We start from the raw sequence: 25,281 nt of genomic DNA, 5'->3' as shown, positions 1-25,281 counted from the left end.
GTGCAAGTATACTAATTTTATTGTGTATTGCTGAAATTACATGAAATACTTACCCATAACAGAGACCCTAATGGAGTGGCCAATCAACAGGACTGTACTTTGTGCTATTTTCAGTTTTTCAATAACCTTTAGGTTGATAAATATGACTCCCAAATTATTCAAATATATGTATGACAATAAGAAGTCTTCTTGTTTTTAATTAATGAACGATACAAGTTTGGGCTGTAAACAAAAACAATAACAATACAATAACAACAGTATATACAATAACTGTAAATACAATAATATATATATATACAATAACAATACAATACAACAATACAATAACAATAACAACAGTATATACAATAACTGTATATACAATAATATATATATATACAATAACAATACAATACAATACAATACAACAACAGTGTATACAATAACAATACAATAACAATAACAACAGTATATACAACACAGTAACAACAAATACAATAACAACAGTAAACAATAACAAAACAATAACTAGAATTTTAGATTAAGAAAGTCGTAACCACAGATGGTATCGAGAAGGGGTGGTATAGAGATACTAAATTATTGACTAGTTATATCGCCAATGATCAGTTCATTTAACTATATACACCATGTCATTGCGTCCCGTCCCGACGTGATAAAAATCAAGTAACTTTCACAAGAAAATTTTTCACCGACAACCAGAAATTTCATAAATCTGAAGAACAATTAATATGCTGTTCTATAGAGAGTTTTAATGCGCAGAGCAGCAAATATGTGATTTATTCTAGAGGAGAAAAGACAATTCGACTGATTGAGTCAAACAACTTGCTATATATCGTACTAATACCAGGGCCTTCTGCAGCAGTGCTTATCCAATCTATGAAGTTACCAAACCTCATCCCAAAATATTTATTTAAAAAAAATGGTTTTGTTGTCTTTGAGTATGTAGTTTATAGCCAGGACAAAAAGTTCCCTTCTCTGCATGAACCATCCCACTCCCTTTCCCCGTTCTTACCACCATATTTCAGTGTTACAAAGCGTGTGAGTAGGCTTGAAAAGGTAGATGTACGCCCCCACATCCCTGGATCAGCGGCAGACTAAGACGTTAAATGGTGTGAAGACTCGCGCAAAAAAAAACGTCTAATGCCGGTAATCTGACCTAGTTTCGAATGAGGTGTAACAGAAGTGTTAGACACCACCACCGATCCCAGAAAATGCAGACACAAGTTTCTTGCTTACCGTCGGTAATTAGACACAATAGTGTACAGTCAGTACATACAGCTGTGGTCAATACCCACAGCACAATGTATAAACGATACAGCGATGGACATCTCAGGTCCAGCTAATGATAACAAGGTATCACGTTTCATTACTGTCTGCATTTTGTAGCGACACGAATAAAACGTCATTTGCAAGCAACAGAAAGTTAACTTTTTTCAGATGGCCGCACGCGGATTGGGGTGAGTCTTCAATGCCTTTAAGTTGCGAGTCTGTACCAGGTGACTTATTTCCAATAAAGATGTAGAGGGATATATTTAGAAAGAGTTGAAAGACAACCATTCCAGAATGCACCAGTTTATTTGCAGTTGAGATTTTCCGATAATCTGTTTTTGAAGTTGTCAAGGCTAAACAGATCTCGTAACCTTACACTTACACTAACATCACACCTATCAGACTGGTGTATTTTTATATTAAGAACAAAAAAAACAACAACAAAAAATCCGACAAAGTAGCAACCACATCCGACCCAAACTTGACAATAGAAACCGCTCCGTCTCCAAAATCCTATTTACTTAGAAATTCCTCCTCTTTAGAGATCCCTACCTAACTGGCTTATATATACAATGTTATTTCATACTACTTCACTTACCAGCAACTCCTTGTCTGAAAAATAGATAACTTTCCCAAGAAAAAAAGTGTCTATTCTATAAAAATGTTGTTTCTATAAAAAAAACAATGCTATTATCCCACATAGGACCTCTCACGAGGTCGATCAGTGCAGGTTTAACTCCATTTTTGTTGCAGAGCTCCCAATTGACCCTCAATTCGCGGGTTGGACCCGCGTTCTAACACCCAAACCCGCGCAAGCGTCCGAAAAACTCGCATTGTAATTGTCAAGTATACATAAAAAAAATTGCATCAAATTTTTACTTAGCAACCATCATTTATTTAGCATTTTGCATAATAGAGTATAAAACCTCCTTTACAGCATCATTTGAACCTCAAATTAGCCTATATTTCTTTTCATTGGGGCGAGCAGCGAACATTTTCATGCCACGGGAAATTATCACCTACTATTGAATTTATTGATGTTACACACAAAAAATGCATATTTCCCAGAAAATTTAAGGTGACAAAAGCCTTTCTAAGTGCCACCATTTTACATGTAGGCATCACCAGGATTCCAATAAAAAATTCAAAAAGGGAGGGGGTCACCCCCTCCACTTATACCCCTCCCTCAGGATGGCAATTCGTAGCATGGACCAGCATTTGCCTTCTCAAGAGTTGGGAGATATGTTGTTGTTTTCAACATTTTACTGTGAATCAGACCATGGAGCTATTCGGTAATAGCTCCATGATCAGACTGATCCACAATTCATCTTCGTTGAGAATGTGTACACAAATTGATGTTTACCGTCCTAATCAATGGTATTTAGGAAGGTCACCAAATATTGACTTTCGTCTACGATAAGGCGTACGGTAGGTTATACTAGGACATTCTCTTTGTTTCATGAAATTTTTAGCATACCGTTCACAATACTTGAAAGAGAGAAGAGGCCTGGAGGATACCTGTGCATTCAGTGGTAGGAGCTGGTGGGGGAAGGGGGTGCACGTTCCCCCAATTTTTTTTCCAAAAGAACAAATGTGCACTACTGGCAAATGAAATGTGCCTCTTTGATAAACAACTGTCTTATGGATATCTGAAGCCTTTTTTAATTTTCATATTTTAATTTAATTCATTATTTTTAGTCTGAACACGCTATTTTAAAATGTCATCTCACATCTTTTTGTAGCACGGTTAAACAATAATCTCAATAAATGGTATTGATAGCATACTAACACTGACACATCATATATATTTAAGTGATATGGCCGGTGTGTATCGGTTTATAGCATAACGAGTGGTGGAGGAGGAATGAGAAAGTGCCCCTATGATGTTGTGCCCACCCCCACTTTTTGGAAGCTTCCTACCCCCCCCCCCCACCCCTGCGTTCATTCCAATCATTATGATACCTATACAGTTAATGAAGGAGACAATTGATGACGTAACGTGGAGTGAGAACTATGCCGTATAATAATATTGTGCTGCTTGTGTATAGAAAACATTTGGCAATAACTCTGAGGTTACAAAGCGTGCACTGAACTTGCTCTCGACTTCAACTGGCAGACTTACAATGATTCTTGATCAGCGACAGAAACGTGAATTTGTGCTCAGCATTAACAGAAGCAAAATTAACAGGTTGGTGTTTTGAAAGCAATTCGTTAAAGTTTTTATTTCTATACAATTACCGTCAAAATCAATGCTAGCTTAGAAAAGTCACCCAAAATAGAGCCATGTGCACGAAAACTTAAACAAATTGATCCACACTTAAACCCAAATCCCCTTATATCGAGACTGTAACCGTATTGTCAATCTAGCACGAAAAAGGATACAATTAACTGGTGTTATAATTAGCAAAATAAATAGCCCCCGCCCCCCACCCTCAAAAAAAAAATTCCATGCCGTTCGTTATGTAAATTAAATACACTTACGGACTTTTGTTGTGTACATCTGCTGCTAGATTGCTATATATCTATATGGCTTTACTGTACAGACTTGAAACTGTTTGTTTGTCAATTGTAATGAACCCTTTGCAGGGACACAAATCATGGAAGGCTTTTTTATTATGATTAATTTACGCTTATAAGGTCACATGGCATATACTATCTGATTTTGTGTGTTGTGAGATATATACAAATACAACAAGCTGTATATCAATAAATACCAGTACATTTTTTTATTGACAAGCATGCATGCAATCAAGATTATATACGCTTTTCACTTAACTTACTGCTATGCATTGTACATTCATAAGTTACGTGGGCTTCTCTGCTCATATAATTTCTTACGGAGTCACCGAATTGACATTTGAAGATTTTTTCTTTTGTTTTTGTTATTTCATATTTACTCCAGTTTTTCTGTCCCTTTATCGGAAGATTTTTTTTTTTCGAGAATTATTTGTTTAAGGTATAGCCTCGACAGAACATGTGGGGTGGACACGGGCGACAACCTCCCAACGATGCACTCATTGTATAAGATAGATTAACCTTAACCATAACCGTCACTCATTGCAACCTTAATCTTAACCATACCCCTGTGATGAACCCTCCCAGACCTTCTAAATCCATATTCAATTCCTTTATGCAAGTATAAATTACATAAAATGCATCCAAAAGTATCAATTATATATACATATGAGAATAAAATGATAATTAATTTAAGAATGATTAGAAGAGAGACAGTTTTAAGAGAAAATAGTAGTTATGAATATTAAAATACTTCAAAGGATTATAATAAAGGATTCAAATCTTCATTTTGAATTACAAGTGCAACTCTATGAATAGAGGAATATCTAAAAAAGAGTGTGATTCTAATACTTGGAGCGATTGCAGGATTTCGTAGATTGTAGTTTTGTCTTATTACACCTTTAGAGAAGTCAATTCACGATGTAGAGGATGATCTTAACAGGCAAATATATTTTCGGAAAATCTGTGAATATCTTATTTTAAACAAAATAAATTTGCACAATATTTTAGAAAACTCTTAATTCTCTTCCTGTTTGTAACCAAACCTGGGACTGCATAGGTGATATGCGTTAGGATGGGTGCATTAAAGACCGTATATGATTCAATATGAAATTGGGGGAGGGGGGGGGTGGCAATATAGGTTAATGTGAACACAATATGATATTATTTAGCTGAGACCTTTGAAACATGTTAACTTATCGTCGATGCAGACTCATACATTGTGCATACATTGTGTGAGGAGTACGCTGAACACATGAACAGTGAATCTTTGTTTTCTACACTTTTGTTTCTATAAAACTTTCATGTTTGATATTAATATTTTCAAATATCATTTCGTCACACGTATTAACAAATTTTGTAATAAAGCCTAGATAATCGCGTTGATTTTGTCGATGTTTACATTTAGAGATACTACGATACAAGGCAGTGTCATCAGCATGTATGTTAACTACAGAGCAATGGAAGTCTGAACGTATTTCGTCAGTATAAATTGTAAACAATAGGAAAATTACTTCTAGGAAATCTGCCAAACTTACGATATATAGAGATATTTTTTTTACTGGTGATTAATGTACAGTAAACTTCGCTTAAGCAAGGGATCACGAAAATACAAGATAATTACCTGGAGTGAAAAAGAATAATATACAATTTGGTATCAACCCAAAATACTTTCATGCAAATAAGTCTCCATATGTCACTTGCGGGCCTCCGTAACTATTATCAGCGAGCATGATAGATATTTAGACATAAAGTTAGGAAGCACACGTCGTTGTTGCCGGGTGTACATGTCCAATGTATATCACTATAGAAGGTTAACGTCATCGAGAAGGAAAATAATAATGGAAACCGCTATGGAGCACAAAGCAACAGAAGATCTCCAATTGGACCGATATCTTGAAAAAAGATCAGATTTGATTAATCGAATGGCGAAAGATTCTTCTGGTGTATCAGTTATTGAATGGTATGACAAAGAAGCAACACTCTATGACGACGTAAGTATAAATATACATATGTCTATTTTGCAGCCTGTCGTATTAAAGCTTATATACAAAGACAACTTATACGATATTAAGATAAAAAATAAGATAAAACAAAGCAATCAATACTATCGGATTTGACCATGTATCGACATTAACGCAATTCGGATACAATTGAGAAGAGGTGAACATTATGTTATCGTATATTTGACCTGATCATTTATGTGGTGTCTTAAAGTACCGTATGTTAACTATGTATGAATCGTCTAGTTGCATACACATCAGCACGTAGTACGTTGAGTTACAATTCAGAATACAAGTACTAAGTACGCCAGGATTACGTAATAGTATATAAACATATAGACAATCTGCATTCCAGGAAGGAAAGCACCGAATATTAATCTAACAGTATAACACTAAGCCTATACAGGAGCCGGGAGAACCGCTGCAGACGGTGTTTCCACGGCAAGGTGAAGTTAAACACTGACACTCATCAGTGATGAATTTGATGATCTCATGGGAGACCGACCTCTGTAAGAGATAATTCAGAATACAATTGTACGCACACAAAGTCGGCATATCTGATAGAATAATATGATTATATTTAGGTTTTCCATGTTATTTGATTTCATTTAGGAAACTATGAAAGATTTCTTTTACTTAACCCCCGCGAAAAGTCGTAACACGCAAAATATTGTGCTTCAGATACGAACAATGATTTCCCTGCCCATTGACTTTTTCAAAGGTGGTAAACGTTGGCCGTATCGGGAAAGCCCCGGTAGAAAATAGCGTGTGTGCGCCGCTTGGATGGTATATGTACAAGGGCGTAGGAACCGGGGGGCTTTACAAAATGGAGTGGGAGTTGAAGTGTGCTATATTGCACCAAATTGCATCTGAGGCCACCTGGAAATGCAAAAAAAATTCCAAAGGGGAGGGGGACACCCCCTCCCTTAGACCCCTCCCCCAGGCCGGCCATCAGTCTTCAGCCCCCCCACTCAAAAGTACCTTCCTACGCCACTGTATATGTACGTGTCGAAAGGACAGTGGACTCACTGCATAGCTGTCGATCGCTGCTCGTTTTCTCTATTGCAATAACCTGGTTCGGACGTTTTCCAAGGTTTTCCAAGCCTGCCGCTATGCCCGGAGTTAACTCGTTGAAACGCGGGTTCAAATTGCAGGGCTTATCTGCGGTTACAATTTTATTCTACCTATGCTTGTTTAAAGCAAGACCGCGTTGGTGGGAACGAGGTATAAGCAAGGCAAATGTATATGTGTCCTCCTTATTGAGTTAAAGGTATAGTAGTTATGCCCAGTGACGAGGCAACAATTTAGATCGTCATCCTCTATGGGGAAAAAAGGTTACATGGATTTCTATAGAGAAGTATACACTTAGTCTATAACTATTTGTAACAGCGCACAGACGAATCAAAACTATGAAATGGATGGAAAGTTCCATAAATTTCACAATTAAATGACTGTAGTATACACTGTCAGGGGGTCGATCAAAATAAAACTCTTAGATGAACTATTTAAGGAATCTCTTATTATGCAACTGCAGTATCGCATTTGCATATTTGTATATGTATAACAATAGACCTAGTGCTAGTGGTCATAACTTTAAATTCCTTGGGCGGTGTTTGGAATGTTGCCTCTGTGAAAAATTAGGAGACAATCACTTCGCTCTGAGACGTCCCGCTGTAGATATTGGGAGACGATTTGGTCGGGGACCAGCACAGTAAATATTTTGGAGTGAAAGTCAACTTTTTGAGTGAACCAGGTTTTGGATTGGAGCCTTGACCTGGTGGTAACTTGTGACCTGAAAATTAGGTCAAACATTTGCAGGGAAACTTGAGGCGCTGCTCAGTGGCGACTACCGTTCGACAGTTCTTCCTGTTTTGTCGTTGTTTTTTTCTGATTTGACTATCCGTCTTGTGATATATGTCTAACATGTTTCAAGCAAAACATGCTGAGTGTCGTTTTACGTGGTTATTTCTTGTGTTTCTGTTGTTTCTACTAATTTATGGATGTGTCGGTAGTGATGATCGTGTAACTAGGCCTATCGTCTACTCACGAACTGCACTGTACCAGTTACGCCACAATGGCCTAGGCCCAAAGCCGGCTGACTATCAGCAATACCCTGGGGAGATAAAGGGACGTAGGCGAGGTAGAAGTGGTGGAGTACGGAAGAGGAACAGGCGTAGGGGCACAAAACGTCACTACCAACAGTAATATTTGGGAACGTAAGATCTATACAAAATAAAGTGGACGAGCTGAAGGTATGTACTCGATACTTCAATGAATACCGGGAGGCCAGCTTTATGTGTTTTACAGAAACATGGCTTTCAGAAAGTGTGCCTGACAGAATCGTTGACATCCCAAAGCATACACTTGTTCGTGGAGACCGTACTACCGAATCAAGAAAATCAAGAGGAGGGGGTCTGTGTTTTTTCATTAATGATAGCTGGTGTAACAACTTGTCTGTAAAACAGAAAATATGCACCCCTGACATTGAAAGTTTGACAATCGGTCTTCGGCCATTTTATCTACCAAGGGAATTCACACAGATCTTAGTTACGGCTGTGTATATCCACCCGAAAGCGAATGCTGACGATGCTCGTAATCAATTGAAAGCAACGATTAATCGCATTGAAAATTCCCACCCCGATGCTGTTAATATGATAATGGGGGACTTTAATCACTGCAAGATTGACGATCTACTGCCTACTTATACACAATACATTGATCTGCCTACAACGAATAACACTACACTGGATATGTGCAGGCGCGTATCCAGGGGGGGGCGTTGGGGGCGCGCGCCCCCCGGGTAAGGAAAAGAGGAGAGAAAAAAGAGAAGAAAAAAGGGGAAAAGAGGGAGAAAAGAGAAAAGGAGGAGAGGAAGGAAGGAAGGGAAAAGAAAAAGAAGAAAGAGAGAAAAAGGAGAAAAGGAGGAAGTAGAAGATAAACGCCAAGACCTCGGGAAGAGAAAGAGGAACAGTCATAATTACAGCGCTGATCCCTATTATATACACAGGGTAACCAGTGACAGATCGAAGATTACAGAGGGGACGTGCGCCTCACCCTACCCCTTACACCGACAACTCCATTTTTAGCTCATACCAGCATGCTGGTGTGAGCTATTGTTACAGTGCGGCGTCTATTACTCTATCACTCTATCCGTCAACAATTGGTAAAACCGCTCCTACTCACACAGTATTTAATGGAATTTCATGAAACTTGGACACAAGGACCATTGGGTATAGGGCCATCAGAGATGGTCCGAAATTTGGGGTCAATGGTCACCTGTGGGCCGTAATGGGCCATTTTGTGGAAATACGCAAAATGCTTCTTCTCCTACAGATTCCATGGTACAATGTTGAGGGTTTGTCACGATAGTACTATGGAAGTTTTACCTTCAGGGTGTTCATGAATTTGAGATCAAAGATCAACTAGAGGTCTTTTGTGGCCCGGGCCGCGGCCCTATATTTTCAAATTGCTCCTGTTCGTACAGTGTATGGCCAGTTATAATGAAACTTGGTCACAACGTTCCTCGGGGTGAGGGTTATGAGGGGTGTTCGGAAAATTGAGGTCAAATGTCATTTAGGGGGTCATCAGGGGTCATTCTTTGTAATATTTTCAAATATCTCAATCTCCTCAAGATTTTGATGGATCATATTCAAAGTTGAACTGAAGATTGTTGGATTGTGTATGAATAAGATGATGCCTAATAATTTTTGGTCAAAAGTTAATTAATTACAATTAATGCCCATTGTTTAAAAAAATCTGAGCCTTCACCTTTTGCCAAAGCTCCTTTAATTTGTCTCCCAGTCTCTGCAGTGTTTGTTTACATTTGTGGTTAAGCTCTGCAGAGGCTGTTAGTGGAATTAAAGCAGGACTGGGAGTTGTTATTAACTGTTGAACTGTAAGCATGAGAGCCCTATAGCCAATCAGCACTTGCCGATTCTTAGAAGTCTTTGAGCCTGAGGTATGTAGGCAACCAGCAAAAATTTTGGCAAGGAGCGCTTCAGTATGGAACGCGAAAAGGGCAACCATATTTCGTTGTCTAAACTAAGTTTGTTGCAGTCTAAACTAAAGTTGTTGCTGCTGTTTTACCACGTTGTTGCTCAAACTCACGTTGTTATTTTAACTTCCGTTGTCTAAACATACGTCGTTGTCTAAACTTACGTTGTTGCTATTGGCGCTGTTCAAAATTGCTCAACCTCGTAATGTAAACCAGAATGCAAAATGCATTGAGGTTTCGATGACTTCAGTACACTAGAAAGGTGTTAGTATAAGCAGAACTAGCTATTACTATAGAAATGGCCCGAACCACCATTTTGATACATTAACACTACGGCATGATAAACACAGGTCAGTCTACTGTACGTGGCTATACACACCTGCACCAAAAACAATAGGGGTCTTGGAGGTCCAAGTCCATTTGGAGTCACCAAACGCAAACTTGTGGAAACCTTGTTTTATAAGCTACCGTATCTCCCACAGCCAGCCTATCAGATAACATGTGCGTTAGTACAACTCATACGAATAGGAGGCTGCACGGTAAACAACTTTTAAAATGTTATAATGTTATACTTATAGGCTATCATATACGCTGTGAATGTCGGAAATCAGGTACAACGTCGAGTGTCTAGACAAAGTACCAGCATAAAAATACTGCACTTTTAAACTGATTTCATTGAGCCCCTCCAACAATGTGTAGAGATAATCTGGGAATGTCGGTAATCAAGTAAAGCGAGTGTCGAGACAAAATGCCAGCATAAAATACTGTACTTAAAATTGAATTATTGAACCATTACATGATGTCATGGGTATGTTGTGAATGTCGGCAATCAAGTAAAACGAATGACAGTAATATTACTAAAGATAAATGTTTTCGTCCCGATCGAACACCAACCTATACTTTTTCTAGTGTTTATAGTTGAGAAGATGCGATCTTATCACTGCCTGTACTTTGTGAACGCTCTACACAATATATATATATGGCGGATGCCATCCAGTGCCCTAGCTTCGCCGTTTTACAAGGGCGGCCGTCCGACCTTCATTTCGCCTGCCCTGCCACTCTTTCCTCCTCTCCAACTCCGTATATAGTACCTCGATGCTTTGACCTGCAGCGATTTCACCAGCAACCCCAACTCTTCAAATATCCCCGCAAATGTAGTGTGCATATCTCGCTAAATTCCACGCAATTTGTATTAGGGCTGTTCAAACTTCGGAGTTTCAACTGCACATGCGCATATCCTGAAAATTTGTGGAGAAAAGATCATATCACCTTACCTACAACACATAGCCTTAGTCAAAACTCCGGAGTGTATCTTGGATAATTCGTTTCTTGCATAACATGTTAGCGGGTTTTTTGGTCTAAAATGCTGAGCGAGGTTTGTGTATATTCCATTTACAACACAATCCCTTTCGCAAATCGAAACTCCGAACTGGATTGGTGTTACGAATGAACTTGCTTGGCGGGTTTAGTAAACTAGTTCTGTGAGTCATATTGCCTACGTACTTCAATACTGTGCCCCTCTTGTTACTCACGAAGCGCAGACTACATCCAACCATAGAGCAACTGATCCAACATTTACCCTGGATGCTTTTCAGTATTTGGAAACAACCAACTCCACGAAAATTATAGTATTTAAATAACATTTTTACGCAATGTCGAAACTTCAATGACTACTTTTGACGATGTATAACTGCAGTAGTTTATGCACACGAATTAGTGTTGCACCAGAATCATGACTTGAAGCACGTGGTCAAAGGGACCGCAAAAATTTACGCAAGTTTGCAACGAAGAAATAACTGTGATATAAATGCACATTTTACATTATCAACTCTCAAAAGGGAGAGAACATAACATACTGTGAGATTTAAAGTCCTTTTCAGTATCAGAGATGTTGTGGTAGCTTCCCGCAAAATTCATAGATTGTCTCAACTCATAACTTTCTGTGATAAAACAATTATTCAAATATGACATTAACAATATAAATGTAAATAACGTCCTCGGAGTTGTATCAACTATCATGTAAATATCGTTAACAACGTGATTTTGTTCGACAAATCAGGTTGTTCAAAATATGTTAATAAAAACATGTAGCTCTCAGCTAGCACCAGTGTTCACTCCGATCTTCCAAAGAACACTTGATGAGGGCGTTATTCCCGAGATATGGAAAACGTCAATCATAACCCCGGTTCCTAAAACAAAAGTGGTCTATGTTTAAATGACTACCGTCCGATATCACTCACGTCAAATATCATGAAATGTCTGGAAAGGGTGGTACTAAAACTTCTTCTAGCTGAAAAAGGTGTTGTTATATATGAAAATCAGTTTGCCTACCAAAGCAAAAGAGGTGTAGATGACGCTATACTTGTTTACCTGCATGGGGTCTTGAAGCACTTAGACCAACCCAAAACGTCTGTGAGGTCAATCTTCATTGACTTCTCGAGTGCATTTAACACTATTAAGCCCAATATATTAGTACAAAAACTGTTAGACATGCAAGTGAACTATAACATCGTATACTCTGTGTCCTCAATTATATGCGTTGTAGACCTCAGATGGTTAGAATGGGTGATTTCAGATCTGACCAGTGTGTCATTAGTACGGGTGCACCCCAAGGATGTGTGCTCTCACCAGTGCTGTTCTGCTTGTACACAAATGATTGTCAAATATCGAGTGACCAATGCAATATTATCAAATATGCTGATGATACCGTGCTGACTGGTCTTCTTTATAATAATGAAACCTCTGCCTTTGTTAGTGAAGTACAGAAATTTGTTGGTTGGTGTAAAAGTAACAGTCTGATGTTAAATATAAATAAAACTAAGGAACTAGTGTTTGATTTTTGGAAAGGCAATATTGTCCATGATCATGTCATAATTGATGGCAAAGTAGTTGAGAGGGCAGAAAGCTACAAGTACCTGGGAACGTATATTGATAATAAACTTAATTGGAATGTTCACACAAAAGCTGTTAAGGGTAAAGCCTGCCAACGACTTTATTTCCTTAGAAAATTAAAACAATGCAGATTTAATTATACCACCATGAAATTATTCTACCAGTCAATCATCCAAAGTGTCATAACGTCTAGTATTATATGTTTCTTTGGCAGTACGCCGAAGAAGTACAGGGCAGAGCTGGAACGTGTTCGGAAGTTAGCTGAACGCTGCATTGGTTCAAGCCTTCCGTCACTCTCATCCATATATGAAGAGAGTCTGATGAAGAAACTAAATAATATAAAAGAAGATCACACACACCCTTTTCATAGTCTTATCATGTTCGACAGATCCGGGATACGATTACAAGTGCCCAATACTAAAACGTCCAGGTTCCGTAATTCTTTCTTACCTGAGGCAATACACTTGTTTAACTCGCCTGCAAAGCGATTTGGCCACAGTGTGTGATCTGTCACTTGCAGCCCTCTGTGCTGCCTCTGTTACTGTTCTGGTTCTGCTTATTTAGTTTTATTCTCGTAGTTGTTCACTAATAGTTTGTTTATTGTATGGTTGTGTTTGTATTCACTACTGTTTTATGTTTACTGTCGACGGGAAATAATTTCCGTTTTCTGTTTTCTGAAATGGACAATAAAGTTTCTATCTATGCGATGTTCCTTTCGACTGCTTGAGAGGCATAGATAACTTAGGATGTAACTTGGCGGCATGAGATAGAGCTGGGTCCAAAAATAAGCAGACACGACATGCAATGTTCTTTGACTGCTCGGGAAGCAGAAAAGTGATATCGGGAGGTTTGAGAAGCCCCTATTATATATTTTCGATAATTAGCGAGGATACTATACCGAGCTAGTGAGCTAGCTGTTTATGGAAGTTTAGTGATACAAGAATGCAGAAAGGTAATATTTGGAAAACAAAAAAACTGGTTTGCTTGAACGAGAACTTAAAACGTTGTACTTTGATAAAAACCAAGACGGTGATATTTGAGGACTAAATCAATGCACTTTGAGACTTGAACTATGAACGTTATCGTGGAACATGGATAGAAAGCCGTTTCGAGCTTAACCTGTAGCCAATACAGTATAGGGACGAATCAATCTTCGTATTATTATTATTCACTTGTATTCTAAATATTATTGTAAGAGGCCTCAAGTATCTTATGGCTTCGTATAATAAAGTAAATTTTTGTGTTTAAAACTCGTATCGCTTCTTTTATCGATTCTATGTGTTAGACCTGCACCTGTTCCAATGGCCTTGTTTAGGGGGACCTTGTGACATACACCAAAATGGTCACCTGATGTGACTATATGTTTCGTCAATCGTTGTGAAAAAATGGAAATATGGTTGTTTGCTGATTTGCTGGGGAAGTAAATATAACATGTTTTTGTTGTCAAATGTCGCGCACACGATGGTCCCAAAATGTGTCAGGTTCTGCATGTTTACAAAATAGTTCATATTTCAAACAATCAGCGTATTTTGTTTAGATTTGTGTTTTGTGCTTCCGTGGCACAACAAGGAGTGACAATACATTACGCTAATGAACCCCCCCCCCCCCAAAAAAAAAAAAAGAAAAAGAAAAAAAAGAAACACACACACACACACATACACCGCAAGGAGATGAGGTATTCATACAAACCTAACCATGGTTTGGGCTTGGATTAGCAACATTTGACATTTCGCACCTCTATAGACGCCCATATAAGGCACTTTCAGGTTTTCTCTGTCGAGGACAGTACTTGGATTGATTTCCCATCTTGGCTTCCGGCCGGCTTCAGCTGATGGGTATTTATTTTTTCCGTAACTATTTCACGGCCCTTCCTCCAGGAGGTCGCACCCTCCGCACCGGTATACAATAGTTACGACACTGGTGTGCGTACAGAATGCCAAAGATTACGCAATAAGTCAACTGTAATAAAAGGGTATCATAACATAAGTGCTTCATAGCTTTGACTTATTTGAACGCCGTTACATCCAAGATGGATATTTCAATAAAACGATATATGCCCGAGCTTATACTTATCATTATTGGTGGTTACAAGTGGCTGAATGAAGTTCATGTACGGTATGTAGATCTCTCTTGATGAGCACAAGAACACTATTGACATTGGTGGAGGTCAAAGGTTATTTGAGGTCAACATATGTCAAACACTGAAAGCCTTGCGAACATGAGAACTCACAAAGTAAAGATTGGAATCAGTCCATACTTTATATGTAGATCCAACTTGGTGAGTACAAGAACCTTAACGTTTACTGCGGAGGCCAAATGTCACTTAGGTCAACAGTGGTCAAAGTCTGAAAATTTTGCAAACACGAGAACTCACAAAGTGAAGCTCGGAATCAGTCCATACTTTATATGTAGATACAACTTGGTGAGTAAAAGAACCTAATGGTTTACTGCGGAGGCCAAATGTCACTTAGATCAACAGTGGTCAAAGTCTGAAAAACTTGCAAACACGATAACACTAGAAGTTTAGCTGGAATTAACACCACACTTTGTGTGTAGTTCCACCTTATTGTGTACAAGGAGCTCCAGTCGTTTTCCGCCAAGGATGAATGTCTTGTGTAACTTGTGAAACTGTTGTATTTACTATAGCTCCAAAAGTAAAACTAGGTGCACTTATTTACACTTGGCACGTGCATGGATCCACATTCTTAAAAGTGATTCCGTGCGTTCCGGAAAAAAAAGATAATATATAAAACTGTTCAATTTCAAATGATGGAACTTCGTTTAAGCTGCTTATCTGACAAACCATGAAAAATGAGAAGGTTTCACAGAGGTAATTTGGCCAAAAACGATTCATTACTTAAGAAATTAAAGATAGAAAGTATAAAAAAAAATCTGCTGAAGTCAGATTTCATTCGTGTATATTGTTACGCGATGCCTTTTGATTTAAACAGGTCAAATGAGAGAACGCACTGTAATGCATATTCAGTACCAACGAAGCTCTCATTTCTCGAAGAACAGCTGATCGTCGATGTGACTAGCAACAGTAATATTTTTAAACCTAGCCTATGCTCACAAATAATAGTACACTTGGTATCATGTATCTCTGTATCAATCTCTCTCTGACTAGGCCTAGCCTAACTTTGTGAGAACTAGGTCAATGACTAGGCTATTATACTAAAACCTACCAACAGTTAGTTCAAGTTCCAACTGACTTTCGATGAAGCTGATCGAAGGAACACTGACTTTCCATCTTTAGTGAGGGCGTTGTGGTCAAGTGGTTAAGGCAGTGGACTTGTGATCTAAGGATTACAGGTTCGAGCCCTGGCCAGATCATTGCGTTGTGTCCTTGGGCAAGGCGCTTTATCTCCATTGCCTCTCTTCACCCAGGTGTATAAATGGGGACCTGCGAGGTAACTTGTAAATATAGTTGCGTGCGCCGGTTTGTGGCTGCACCCTATGGGAAGTGCCCCGGGGGACACGTGGTTGTGGTGCACTGTGGTGCCCCAGGAGAGATTGATCGAATTGTGCACACTTTGGTGTGTGGGTGTGACAAGTTACCAATGACCAGGGGTTAAGTTGTAAAGTCATGTGAGGAGGCATTAGCCTCATACAAGACTGTAAACCATCAACTTTTTATTGTATATTTAATTCGGCAATAATCTCGGTTCTAAAGTCCTATGATATTAAAAACATATATATATAGCTGTCCAGTGATAAAACCTAACGTATATAGAGGAAGAATTAAGTCAAGAAGAAAAGAACCAGTATCACTACTAGTACAGTACAGTACTACAATCTAGCATGATTAGTGTATATTGTAACTGTACAGTTTGCATACCTTACCAATGCATTACCATGGAGCAAAATAACGAAATACAGTCCATGGCACGGGGCAGTTATTTTTACGAGAAGCCCGCAAAGGTTTATGGATTACAACTTTATGATGGGTGGCTTACAATTAAATATTTTAACCCAAATTTTGGAATCTAAAACTTGAGTAGTATGCATGTAGTGTAGCACAGATGACACCGTCGCACCAAGACTTCAAGCTTTTTCCATCTCTCAAGACAGTTATAAACTTATAATGTGGCAAGTTGCATTGCCTCAAGAAGTACGATAATGTGATGTAGTATTTCTCGGGTTAGGGTTAACCCTATCCATAGGGTTTTCACGGTCCACAAGATACGTCATTCATCGGGCTGTATCATGCTCGACTGTTAAACTGTGTACAAAATGGTTCTCTTGAGAAATACTGTCACGTGAGGATTGGCTGACCGTCGCTGTTTAGCGTTGCATATTCATTACTAAACTCGCATCGAGGCGTGGTCTAGTTCTTATAATGGAGAAAAAAAATGTTCGAAATGCTATCAAAATGTTACCGTTTTTATGCCGTTTCCATTATAGTTTTAACAACTAGCACTGTCATTTGCAGTCATTTAAATATTTGTTCTCATGTTCTCAAATACTGTGAAATCTGGTTTATGTTGATCGGTGGGTTCTCTCTCGTCAACACAGGTCACAAGTAGTCGTTAACATATCATAGATATTTTTTTAAAGATATTATTAGATATTTGTCACAAAACTTTCACAGTTCAGCCAAATTTTAGTACTTAGTACTTTATTGTTTTTGAAAGTCAGTTTAAGTATTGAGAAAGTCATACGTGCGATTCATTTTACTCCCATGGGATCTAAAGCAAACAACGTCTGCAGGTTTTCATGTTGGGTAGACGTATATACTATTCCTGCTGCAAGCAGGTAAATACCTGCTGCGAGAACACGTTGTGTCATGAAATGGATACAGATACAGTGATACAAAATAACAAGACAACTTTGGAGGGAGTTATATCAAATTCAGTTTCCATTGTAACTAAATACCCCCACCCCACCCCACCCCACCCACCCCACCACACCCCACCACCCCACCCCCATGGTATATTGGTTTTATCCTCCATCACTTTGGAGATGCTGAAATAAAATTTCAAAAAATGGTAGGCCTATACGATCCACTCAAAGGGGAGTTTTTCTGGCCCAAAGCTGGTGTTCTATATACCCAAAAACCAACCCATCTCTTCTACAAGGAACATATCGGTCATTTTGCATTTGTTATATTGGTGCATTTTTTTGGACAATCAAATTTGCGGTTCGGACAACCAACCAGTAAGACCAGTGGCTGTCCGAGGCTAAAGAATGAATGGTAGATAGCTAATTAATAAAAGTTTTAAATTTTCTCGAAATTCTTTGCACTCTCACTTTCTTCCTATGCAGCAATTTGACAACGCCAGCTTTCAGTACCATAAAGTTGTTGTGAAAATATTGAGTGACCTCATACAAAACAAGGACGCAAGAATTCTGGATATTGCAGCAGGAACTGGCAAACTTGGTCTTTTGGTATGAATTAAGTTACATGTTTAACTGTGTAAAAAACCAGGTTGAACAGTCAAATAGAAGGCAGTATTTCTTGTAAAGCAAGAATGTCCGATGTCTTTTTAGCCAAACAGATAGCTATAGAGTCTATCACATAAAACAGGAATATAAAAGTTAGGCTACAAAAACATTGTCTTGTGGAGTTAGGTCAACTTAAAAAGGGTCAGAATATTAGATTTTTGTATTTTTCACTAACAAATGTGCATGCTATTTTTAGTGATAAATTGCTCCTAAGCCATTGCTTCAGGGTGCTTGATTCTTTCAGAGGTCTTTATGTCTAGTAACTTTTTATATTCCTGTTTTATGGGGTAGACTATATCGGCATCTGTAATAGAACAGAATAGTAGGATGTTTAATTGCTGAGAAATGAGACCTCAAAAGCAAATCAAGAAAATGCAAATATACCACGGTGGCGACAAATTGCGGAATTTCAAAGTATGACAAATCGGCTAATTGTCAAGCAATACAACTTAAATTGTTCAGAATATGCTTATTTCATAGTGTTCCAATCATACCCAAAATATGGGCATTTTTGGAGAGGGTGCAGCAACAGCCATCCGTGACAACACACGATTTCATCAAATGTTATTTTTGTTTTACATAGTTCAGTTCCTTCAGTGAATAAATCAGAGTTAAATATGATAAAGAAAAAGAAAAACGTTTTGCAGCTGAATTGCTGTGATGACGTCATTCAATTTTCTGTTGCCAGATACATTGACAACTAATACCACCAAATTCAAAATGAAAAACAAATATATAATATTCGCGATATAAAATGCTATGGGGAGGTGGTTTTGACCTGAAGATGCAGGAAATTAACTGCATGTTTATTAAGCCATCAAGTTCATCCATCTGAATATCACTTTAATCTCGCTCGTTCGTTGTCAAAAGGGGCAATGCGGATTTGATACAATTATTTTTATAATGCATTTAGTCAAGTTCATTAAATAATTTTGACGAACTTCATTATATGCTTTGTAGAGAATAAATAGTCTATTTACTTAAAATGATCAATTGTTGTGTTTTTTTTCTCATCAGAATTTATATTCTGTTTTAATTTTTTCAACAAGAAAAAAATGGTATATTTTTCTCATTTTCAGCTTCGGGAGAGAGGCTTCACTGATATTGATGGTATAGATGGCTCATTATCGATGTCAAACTTAGCCAAAGAGAAAAATATTTACAAGAATTACTTCCATCATATGATAGGGCGTGAAAGAATTCCACAAATAGCGGACGGTGAGTTTCATATGGGCAACTTAATGACGAGAGAGTGCTTCTTTATTTTAAATTTAAAAACTATGCCATAGGCTGTAATATAGGTTTTTCTATGATCATTGTTACACACCATATCAGCATATTTGGTTCAAATGTGACACAGTTTTAGTAAATATTTAAAAATCGATCATTGGTAGTTGACTTTGCGGTATCGTGCGAATGGCATTTGCTCAAGTGTCAAGTCATAGAAGACAGATAGTTTTTTTGGTTTGTTTGGGGGGGGGGTGGGAGGGGTGGGGGATAGCAAAAGGACCTATATAGAATCCAAGACAGTGGACCTATAGAATACGGGCTTTGAACTTTGTATGAACAAAGTTTCACTTCATACCACAAAAGAAACCGTAACGGCTACAAAAAACAAACGAAAATATTAGAATATATTAAAAAATATCTAAACTTAAACCATGTTGTCTAAATATTAATATTTCTGTCAGGAGCAAGGAGTATTTCCAAACCCTGGCAACCTTTCCCCCTTCAAACCCTTTCCATGTGGAATGCTCTGACCGTAACGGACAACGTAGATATACGTTTTGTAGTTTAGCAAATTTTCAGAAACACTTCTCAATAGGTTACTATAAGTTCTGACTCACCAAAATTATTCGCAAGGCATTGAGGAATGCTTAAACTACAGAATTAAACTTCTCAGCCTGTAGACTGCAGGACGACTTTACAATCGACTTAATCGCTGTCAATATCGTATTGCTTCACGTTTCTTCCTCTGCATAATTTTCATTTTGGCAATCTGAACAAAACTCAATTTTTCTCATCTTCAACAGCAACTTACGATGCCGCTAGCTGTGGTGGATCGGTAGCAAAGGGTCACTTGACCTTTGACAATATTCAGACAATGTTAAGAACTGTCAAACCAGGTAAGAAACCAGCTTGCATTAGTATACCGTGGGGAGGTGATGGGATATAACCTGACGGTTCTAACATAGCCATATACATCGATGAACGCTCAACTTACGTTTATGTTAATTATGTAGTCGATTAATGGTTTCGTCCTGTCACGTGTCTACATGCTAATTTTAGTCCACTACCGATGTGTTAGTAATCCAGGCTTATACCAAAATAAAACAAATGTGTAACAATGTTATTTATTAATTTATTTATTCGAATTTATCAATCTTTCCATTACCTCCCGCCCTACATAGCGAATGGTGCAGTGAGCTCCATAACCCAACGTAATACAATATGCCTATATCATCCATGTACTGTGGGTTTGTGTTTAGTTGTAGTACAAGCTTGCACTTTATAGTTGAACCTTGCGTACTATTTCTTACCCTGAACCGTAAACTCCTTTTGCCACCATATATGAAGGTATATGAATTTATATGGTTGTAGCATCCCATGACAAATTCCGGCAATTTGTAACGGTATAATGTGTGTTTCTATATACAAATAACAACAACATTTCATTGCAGTATATAAATAATGTTTATGAGGTTGTTTACTACGCTACCGTTCATTTAACTAATTAACTTTCACTATTCGTTCTGTGTTATTTGCTGTGCAGTTGAACCAAGCACTGCATACGTTTACCTATGATTGCATCGGCCTGCATGGGAGGCAATTAAAACTTATTATGACCTAACAAAAAGGCATACTTGTGGAAAGGCCGAAATATACCTTTCAAGTTACACTATACACCAAGTGAATTTGAATTAATGGACCACTTTTTCAATAGTCTTTGAAATACTCCTGGTTGTGACACGGACTATACATGCTGTAAAAAAATATCCTATATGGAAGTATTATCCTGGCTTTGTCATGCATATGCATTACCCTGACTTTAACATGAATATGTATAACCCTGACTTTATCCATGAATATCCCATATGTATCAGTTGTATTGATCCCAGCTTCACAGATTTCGTCTATAACGTAACAAAATCTTGACTAACTAAAGAACGGATGGTATGAACCATAATATACAAACATTATCTGAGATTAACGTGCAGGGAATTACCCTCTGGATAAACTGGAATGTACGAAGACATGGGTCTTAGTTAAACGTGTGGTAGACTAATTGATATGGCGTCATAAACTGTGTTATTGCATAAGGGTTTTAAGTATAGCCTATACCTAAAGGGATAGTTCAGAGGTTATATTTAGTTTCGAAAAGATGAATAAAATCTAAGCATCTTGTTGAAGATTTCATTGATTTGCACATGTCAACTTAGATATAGCTTAAATGTCTTTCAAAATATCCCAACCCCAAGGCCGCAATCAAGTATAGTAAAGCCCGTCCTATAGTTCCCACCCACTCCCCATCCCAGAATAAAATCAGGGGACAGTCCCTCCCAGTCTCTTACTGGAAGAGAGAAAATCACAAACACACATATCTAACATATAGTTATGCGCCATACACTGGCGGATCCAAGGGGGGGGCCAAGGGGGGCCATGGCCCCCCCAAAGGTGAGCCAAAAAGTGTTTCCGAGAATCCGCTAAATCATATGATTGGAAATTAAAAAAATCGAGAGGAATAGCAGTGGTAGACTAGTCCAGTGGCGACGGAACCGGGGGGCTTGGGGGGGGGGGGCTCTAGCCCCCAATGCAAAAGTTGAGGGGGCAAATGCATGATAAGCCCCCCCCCCCAATATTTACCAAGGCTCCGAAACGTGCATCTGCCCATTTTTCAATGCATACTTGTCGATCTGTCCGATGCACACGTATACTATATAGGTGTAATAATGTTAGTAAATGCTGGGGGACCCTCGGCCCGTCCCCTGGCTATAGACCACATTTTCACCCCAACCGCTTCTTCACGCCCCGTGAAAAGTGGAAGCAGTGAGTGTGAGTATACCGGTAAGCGCAACACAACTTTGTCTTAGGACAATGACTTGCCTCATTTCAGCCAGTTCTCCAACATCCACTTACTCAGTGGCGGAACGTCCATACGATCAGGGGCGGATAACCCCCCCCCCCCCTGACGGACTCAAAGGGACTGCTGGCACCTTTTTAGCTTTTCACTACTTTTTACTTATTCGCGATTATTGACTATTTTATTGCGCTCTCGTCTACCTATTGACATTTGTCATATTCTGTTGGTGTAATTTTCCGACCAAATGGCAATGACACCTATTTATTCTCCGTTTATCTGTAAATTAGCAAGGCCCAGAATTGGTCATTTCCTGCAATCTCGGGAGTATCTTTACTCAAAAATTTTCTGTACGCTCCGCGCCAACCTGTGGTGGCGCTCCGCTTAGATAGTTTTGAAAGCGCCCCCCCCCCCCGACCAATACCCCTAGCTCCGCCACTGCCCTTACTACACTCAAAAACGTCTTTGCAAGTACACTACGAGTAATAGCTACTCTCTTAAAACACCATCGAATATACAAATTACAATGTTTTTACAGACTCTCGTGCAATCTGAGAAATTGCAGTCTTGAGACCCATATTTTAGGGCTAGGTATTCGCAGCATAAAACACTCAGGAAGCGCCGTTTCCGGCCATCTGGGGGTTTGAAAAAAACCTAAAATTTTCTTGTACGCTCCGCGCCAACCGATGGTGGCGCTCCGCTTAGATAGTCTCCACACATTAGCCCCCCAATAATTTTTCCGTTCCGCCGCGCCTGGACTAGTCTAAAACTTTTCGTTTTCTGGTTTAAAATTAAATGCAGAGCTCCCAACTGACCCGTAATTCGCGGGAATTAGACCCGCATTCTAACACCCAAGCCCGCTGACCAGCACAAGCGTCCGAAAAAAACCGCATTGTAATTGTCAAGTATGCATAAAAAAATTTGCATCAAATTTTGACTTAGCAACCATCATTTCTTAGCATTTAGCATAGTAGAGTATAAAAACCTCCTTTACAGCATCATTTGAACCTCAAATTAGCCTATATTTCTTTTCATTGGGGCGAGCAGCGAACATTTTCATGCCACGGGAAAGAATGAATTATCACCTACTATTAAATTTATTGATGTTACACACAAAAAAAATGCATATTTCTCAGAAAATTTTGGGTGACAAAAGCCTTTCTAAGTGCCACCATTTTACATGTAGGCATCACCAGGATTCCAAAAAAATTCAAAAGGGGAGGGGGAGACCCCCTCCCCTTATACCCCTCCCCCAGGACGGCGATTCGTGGCATGGACCAGCATTTGCCTTCTCAAGAGTTGGGAGCTATGTAAATGTATGAGCATGAGGATTAACAGTTTAACACCATTTTTCAGTAACAGGCTGCTTGTAAGAAATCTATAACCTATGAGAAATAAAATTTCTTGAGAAAGATGATCCCAACTTTGTTTTATAAATATTTTAGAAAATTACACCTGGGAAACATTATTTAGAAGTAAATTAACATCACCATTGTACACTTTTGTCGCACCAAATTGCATCTGAGGGCATTCAGCAATAGAAAATTTTCCAAAGGGGAGGGGGGCACCCCCTCCCCTTAGACCCCTCCCCTATATCACTCTAGTAATGCCACTTTGGCCCCTCCCAAACAAAGGTCCTGGATCCGCCAGTGGCGCCATACAACCTAAACAGTCGAAAATTCTTCAACATTTTCTGAAAAGTTGCAAAATATATATGCACTATATCTCCACACCATCCATTTTACCAAACATTTCTCACGCGTGGATCAAACTCCTTTTTATTTCCACCATGCTACAGATAAGAGAGAAGTTTAACACTGTTGACATCGCTACTGGCATCCATGATGGCCACTGGCCAATATTGTTTGAATCGTTAGTTACCGGCTACCCAGCTCATCAGTTTCACTCATTATATAGGTAAAAACTGACAGAAATTATTTCGAAATATATGTCAATTTTTCCATCTAGGAGGCTACCTCGTATTCAGTTGTGCCGTATGGAACTACCAGTTCGAAGATTTCTCACGAGAGAGGCTAGATTTGTGCCTGCAGGATTTAAAGAAGCTTGGTTTGTGTTCATCGTCTGAGAAGATAACATCTATGCACCGCGAGAAAGAACCAGCGGACATTCTCATATTACAAAGAGGAGATGCTAGGCTGCAGTGAATACCCAGACTTTCAGGAATCTTTAGTTAAAATTGTCTTAGTAAGACCAAAATACTTTCAGAATGGGAGAAATGTTTGAACTCGAATGACCACATTAATTGACTTTTTAACATTTTTTAACTGGAATATAATTCCTTTTTTAAACTTTGACTTGCATGCCAGTCATAGACCAGGGCCTATTGTATGTAACCAGGAATCTGATATGTTTAGGTTGCCGATCATTCCAAACTTATTCCCAAACTTTTAGGAGTCTTCAGTTAAATTATAAGAGCAAAATACTTTCAGGATGGGAGAAATGTTTGAACTCGAATGACCATATTAATTGACTTTTTAACATTTTTTAACTGGAATATAATACCTTTTTAAAACGCTAACTTGCATGCCAGTCAAAGACCAGGGCCTATTGTATGTAACCAGGAATCTGATATGTTTAGGTTGCCGATCATTCCAAACTTATTCCCAAACTTTTAGGAGTCTTCAGTTAAATTATAAGAGCAAAATACTTTCAGGATGGGAGAAATGTTTGAACTCGAATGACCATATTAATTGACTTTTTAACATTTTTTAACTGGAATATAATTCCTTTTTGGTTTCTTGCTTTAGCAAAAGGAACCTATGCAGTCAGGTTGGCGTGTGTGTGTGTGTGTGTGTGTGCGTGTGTGTGTATGTGTGTCTGTGTGTGTGTCTGTGACACTTGCTTGGGTACGCTCTATCTCAATAAGGGAATGTTGGATTGAGGCCAAACTTGGACTATAGATCCGCCATATGGAGAAGGTGTGCCCTATTGTTTTTGGTGCCCACAAAGGTCACCAAAGGTCAGTTATGGTCCAAAAACCGAAAATATTAAAACTGCAATAACTCCCAGTGCCAATGTGCGACAAGGTTGATATTTTGGGACAAGTTGTGAACTGGTTAGGGGAA

At 38.7% G+C, this 25,281-nt stretch overlaps 1 protein-coding gene across 1 annotated transcript; it reads left to right on the top strand.

The window, feature by feature from the left end:
* The first annotated feature begins 5,526 nt into the window (after nucleotides 1–5,526).
* Nucleotides 5,527–24,942, top strand: LOC139964841 (methyltransferase-like protein 27). Its single transcript, XM_071966858.1, has 5 exons — nucleotides 5,527–5,777; nucleotides 17,938–18,060; nucleotides 19,197–19,335; nucleotides 20,151–20,243; nucleotides 24,164–24,942. Exons 1-5 carry the CDS (start codon nucleotides 5,571–5,573, stop codon nucleotides 24,358–24,360), a joined length of 759 nt encoding a protein of 252 aa, XP_071822959.1. The 5' UTR covers nucleotides 5,527–5,570; the 3' UTR covers nucleotides 24,361–24,942.
* The last annotated feature ends 339 nt before the right edge of the window (nucleotides 24,943–25,281 follow it).

This window comes from Apostichopus japonicus, chromosome 23 (genome assembly GCF_037975245.1).
Source record: "Apostichopus japonicus isolate 1M-3 chromosome 23, ASM3797524v1, whole genome shotgun sequence".
NCBI classification, from domain to species: Eukaryota; Metazoa; Echinodermata; class Holothuroidea; order Aspidochirotida; family Stichopodidae; genus Apostichopus; species Apostichopus japonicus.
The sequence above is the reverse complement of the archived record's forward strand: the minus strand, read 5'-3'. Positions and strand labels throughout refer to the sequence as shown.

Coding starts and splice junctions, on each gene's coding strand:
- LOC139964841 (XM_071966858.1), top strand. CDS start 5,571: ATGTCCAATGTATATCACTATAGAAGGTTAACGTCATCGAGAAGGAAA. Junction 5,778..17,937: donor AAGCAACACTCTATGACGAC/GTAAGTATAAAT, acceptor CTTCCTATGCAG/CAATTTGACAACGCCAGCTT. Junction 18,061..19,196: donor CTGGCAAACTTGGTCTTTTG/GTATGAATTAAG, acceptor TCTCATTTTCAG/CTTCGGGAGAGAGGCTTCAC.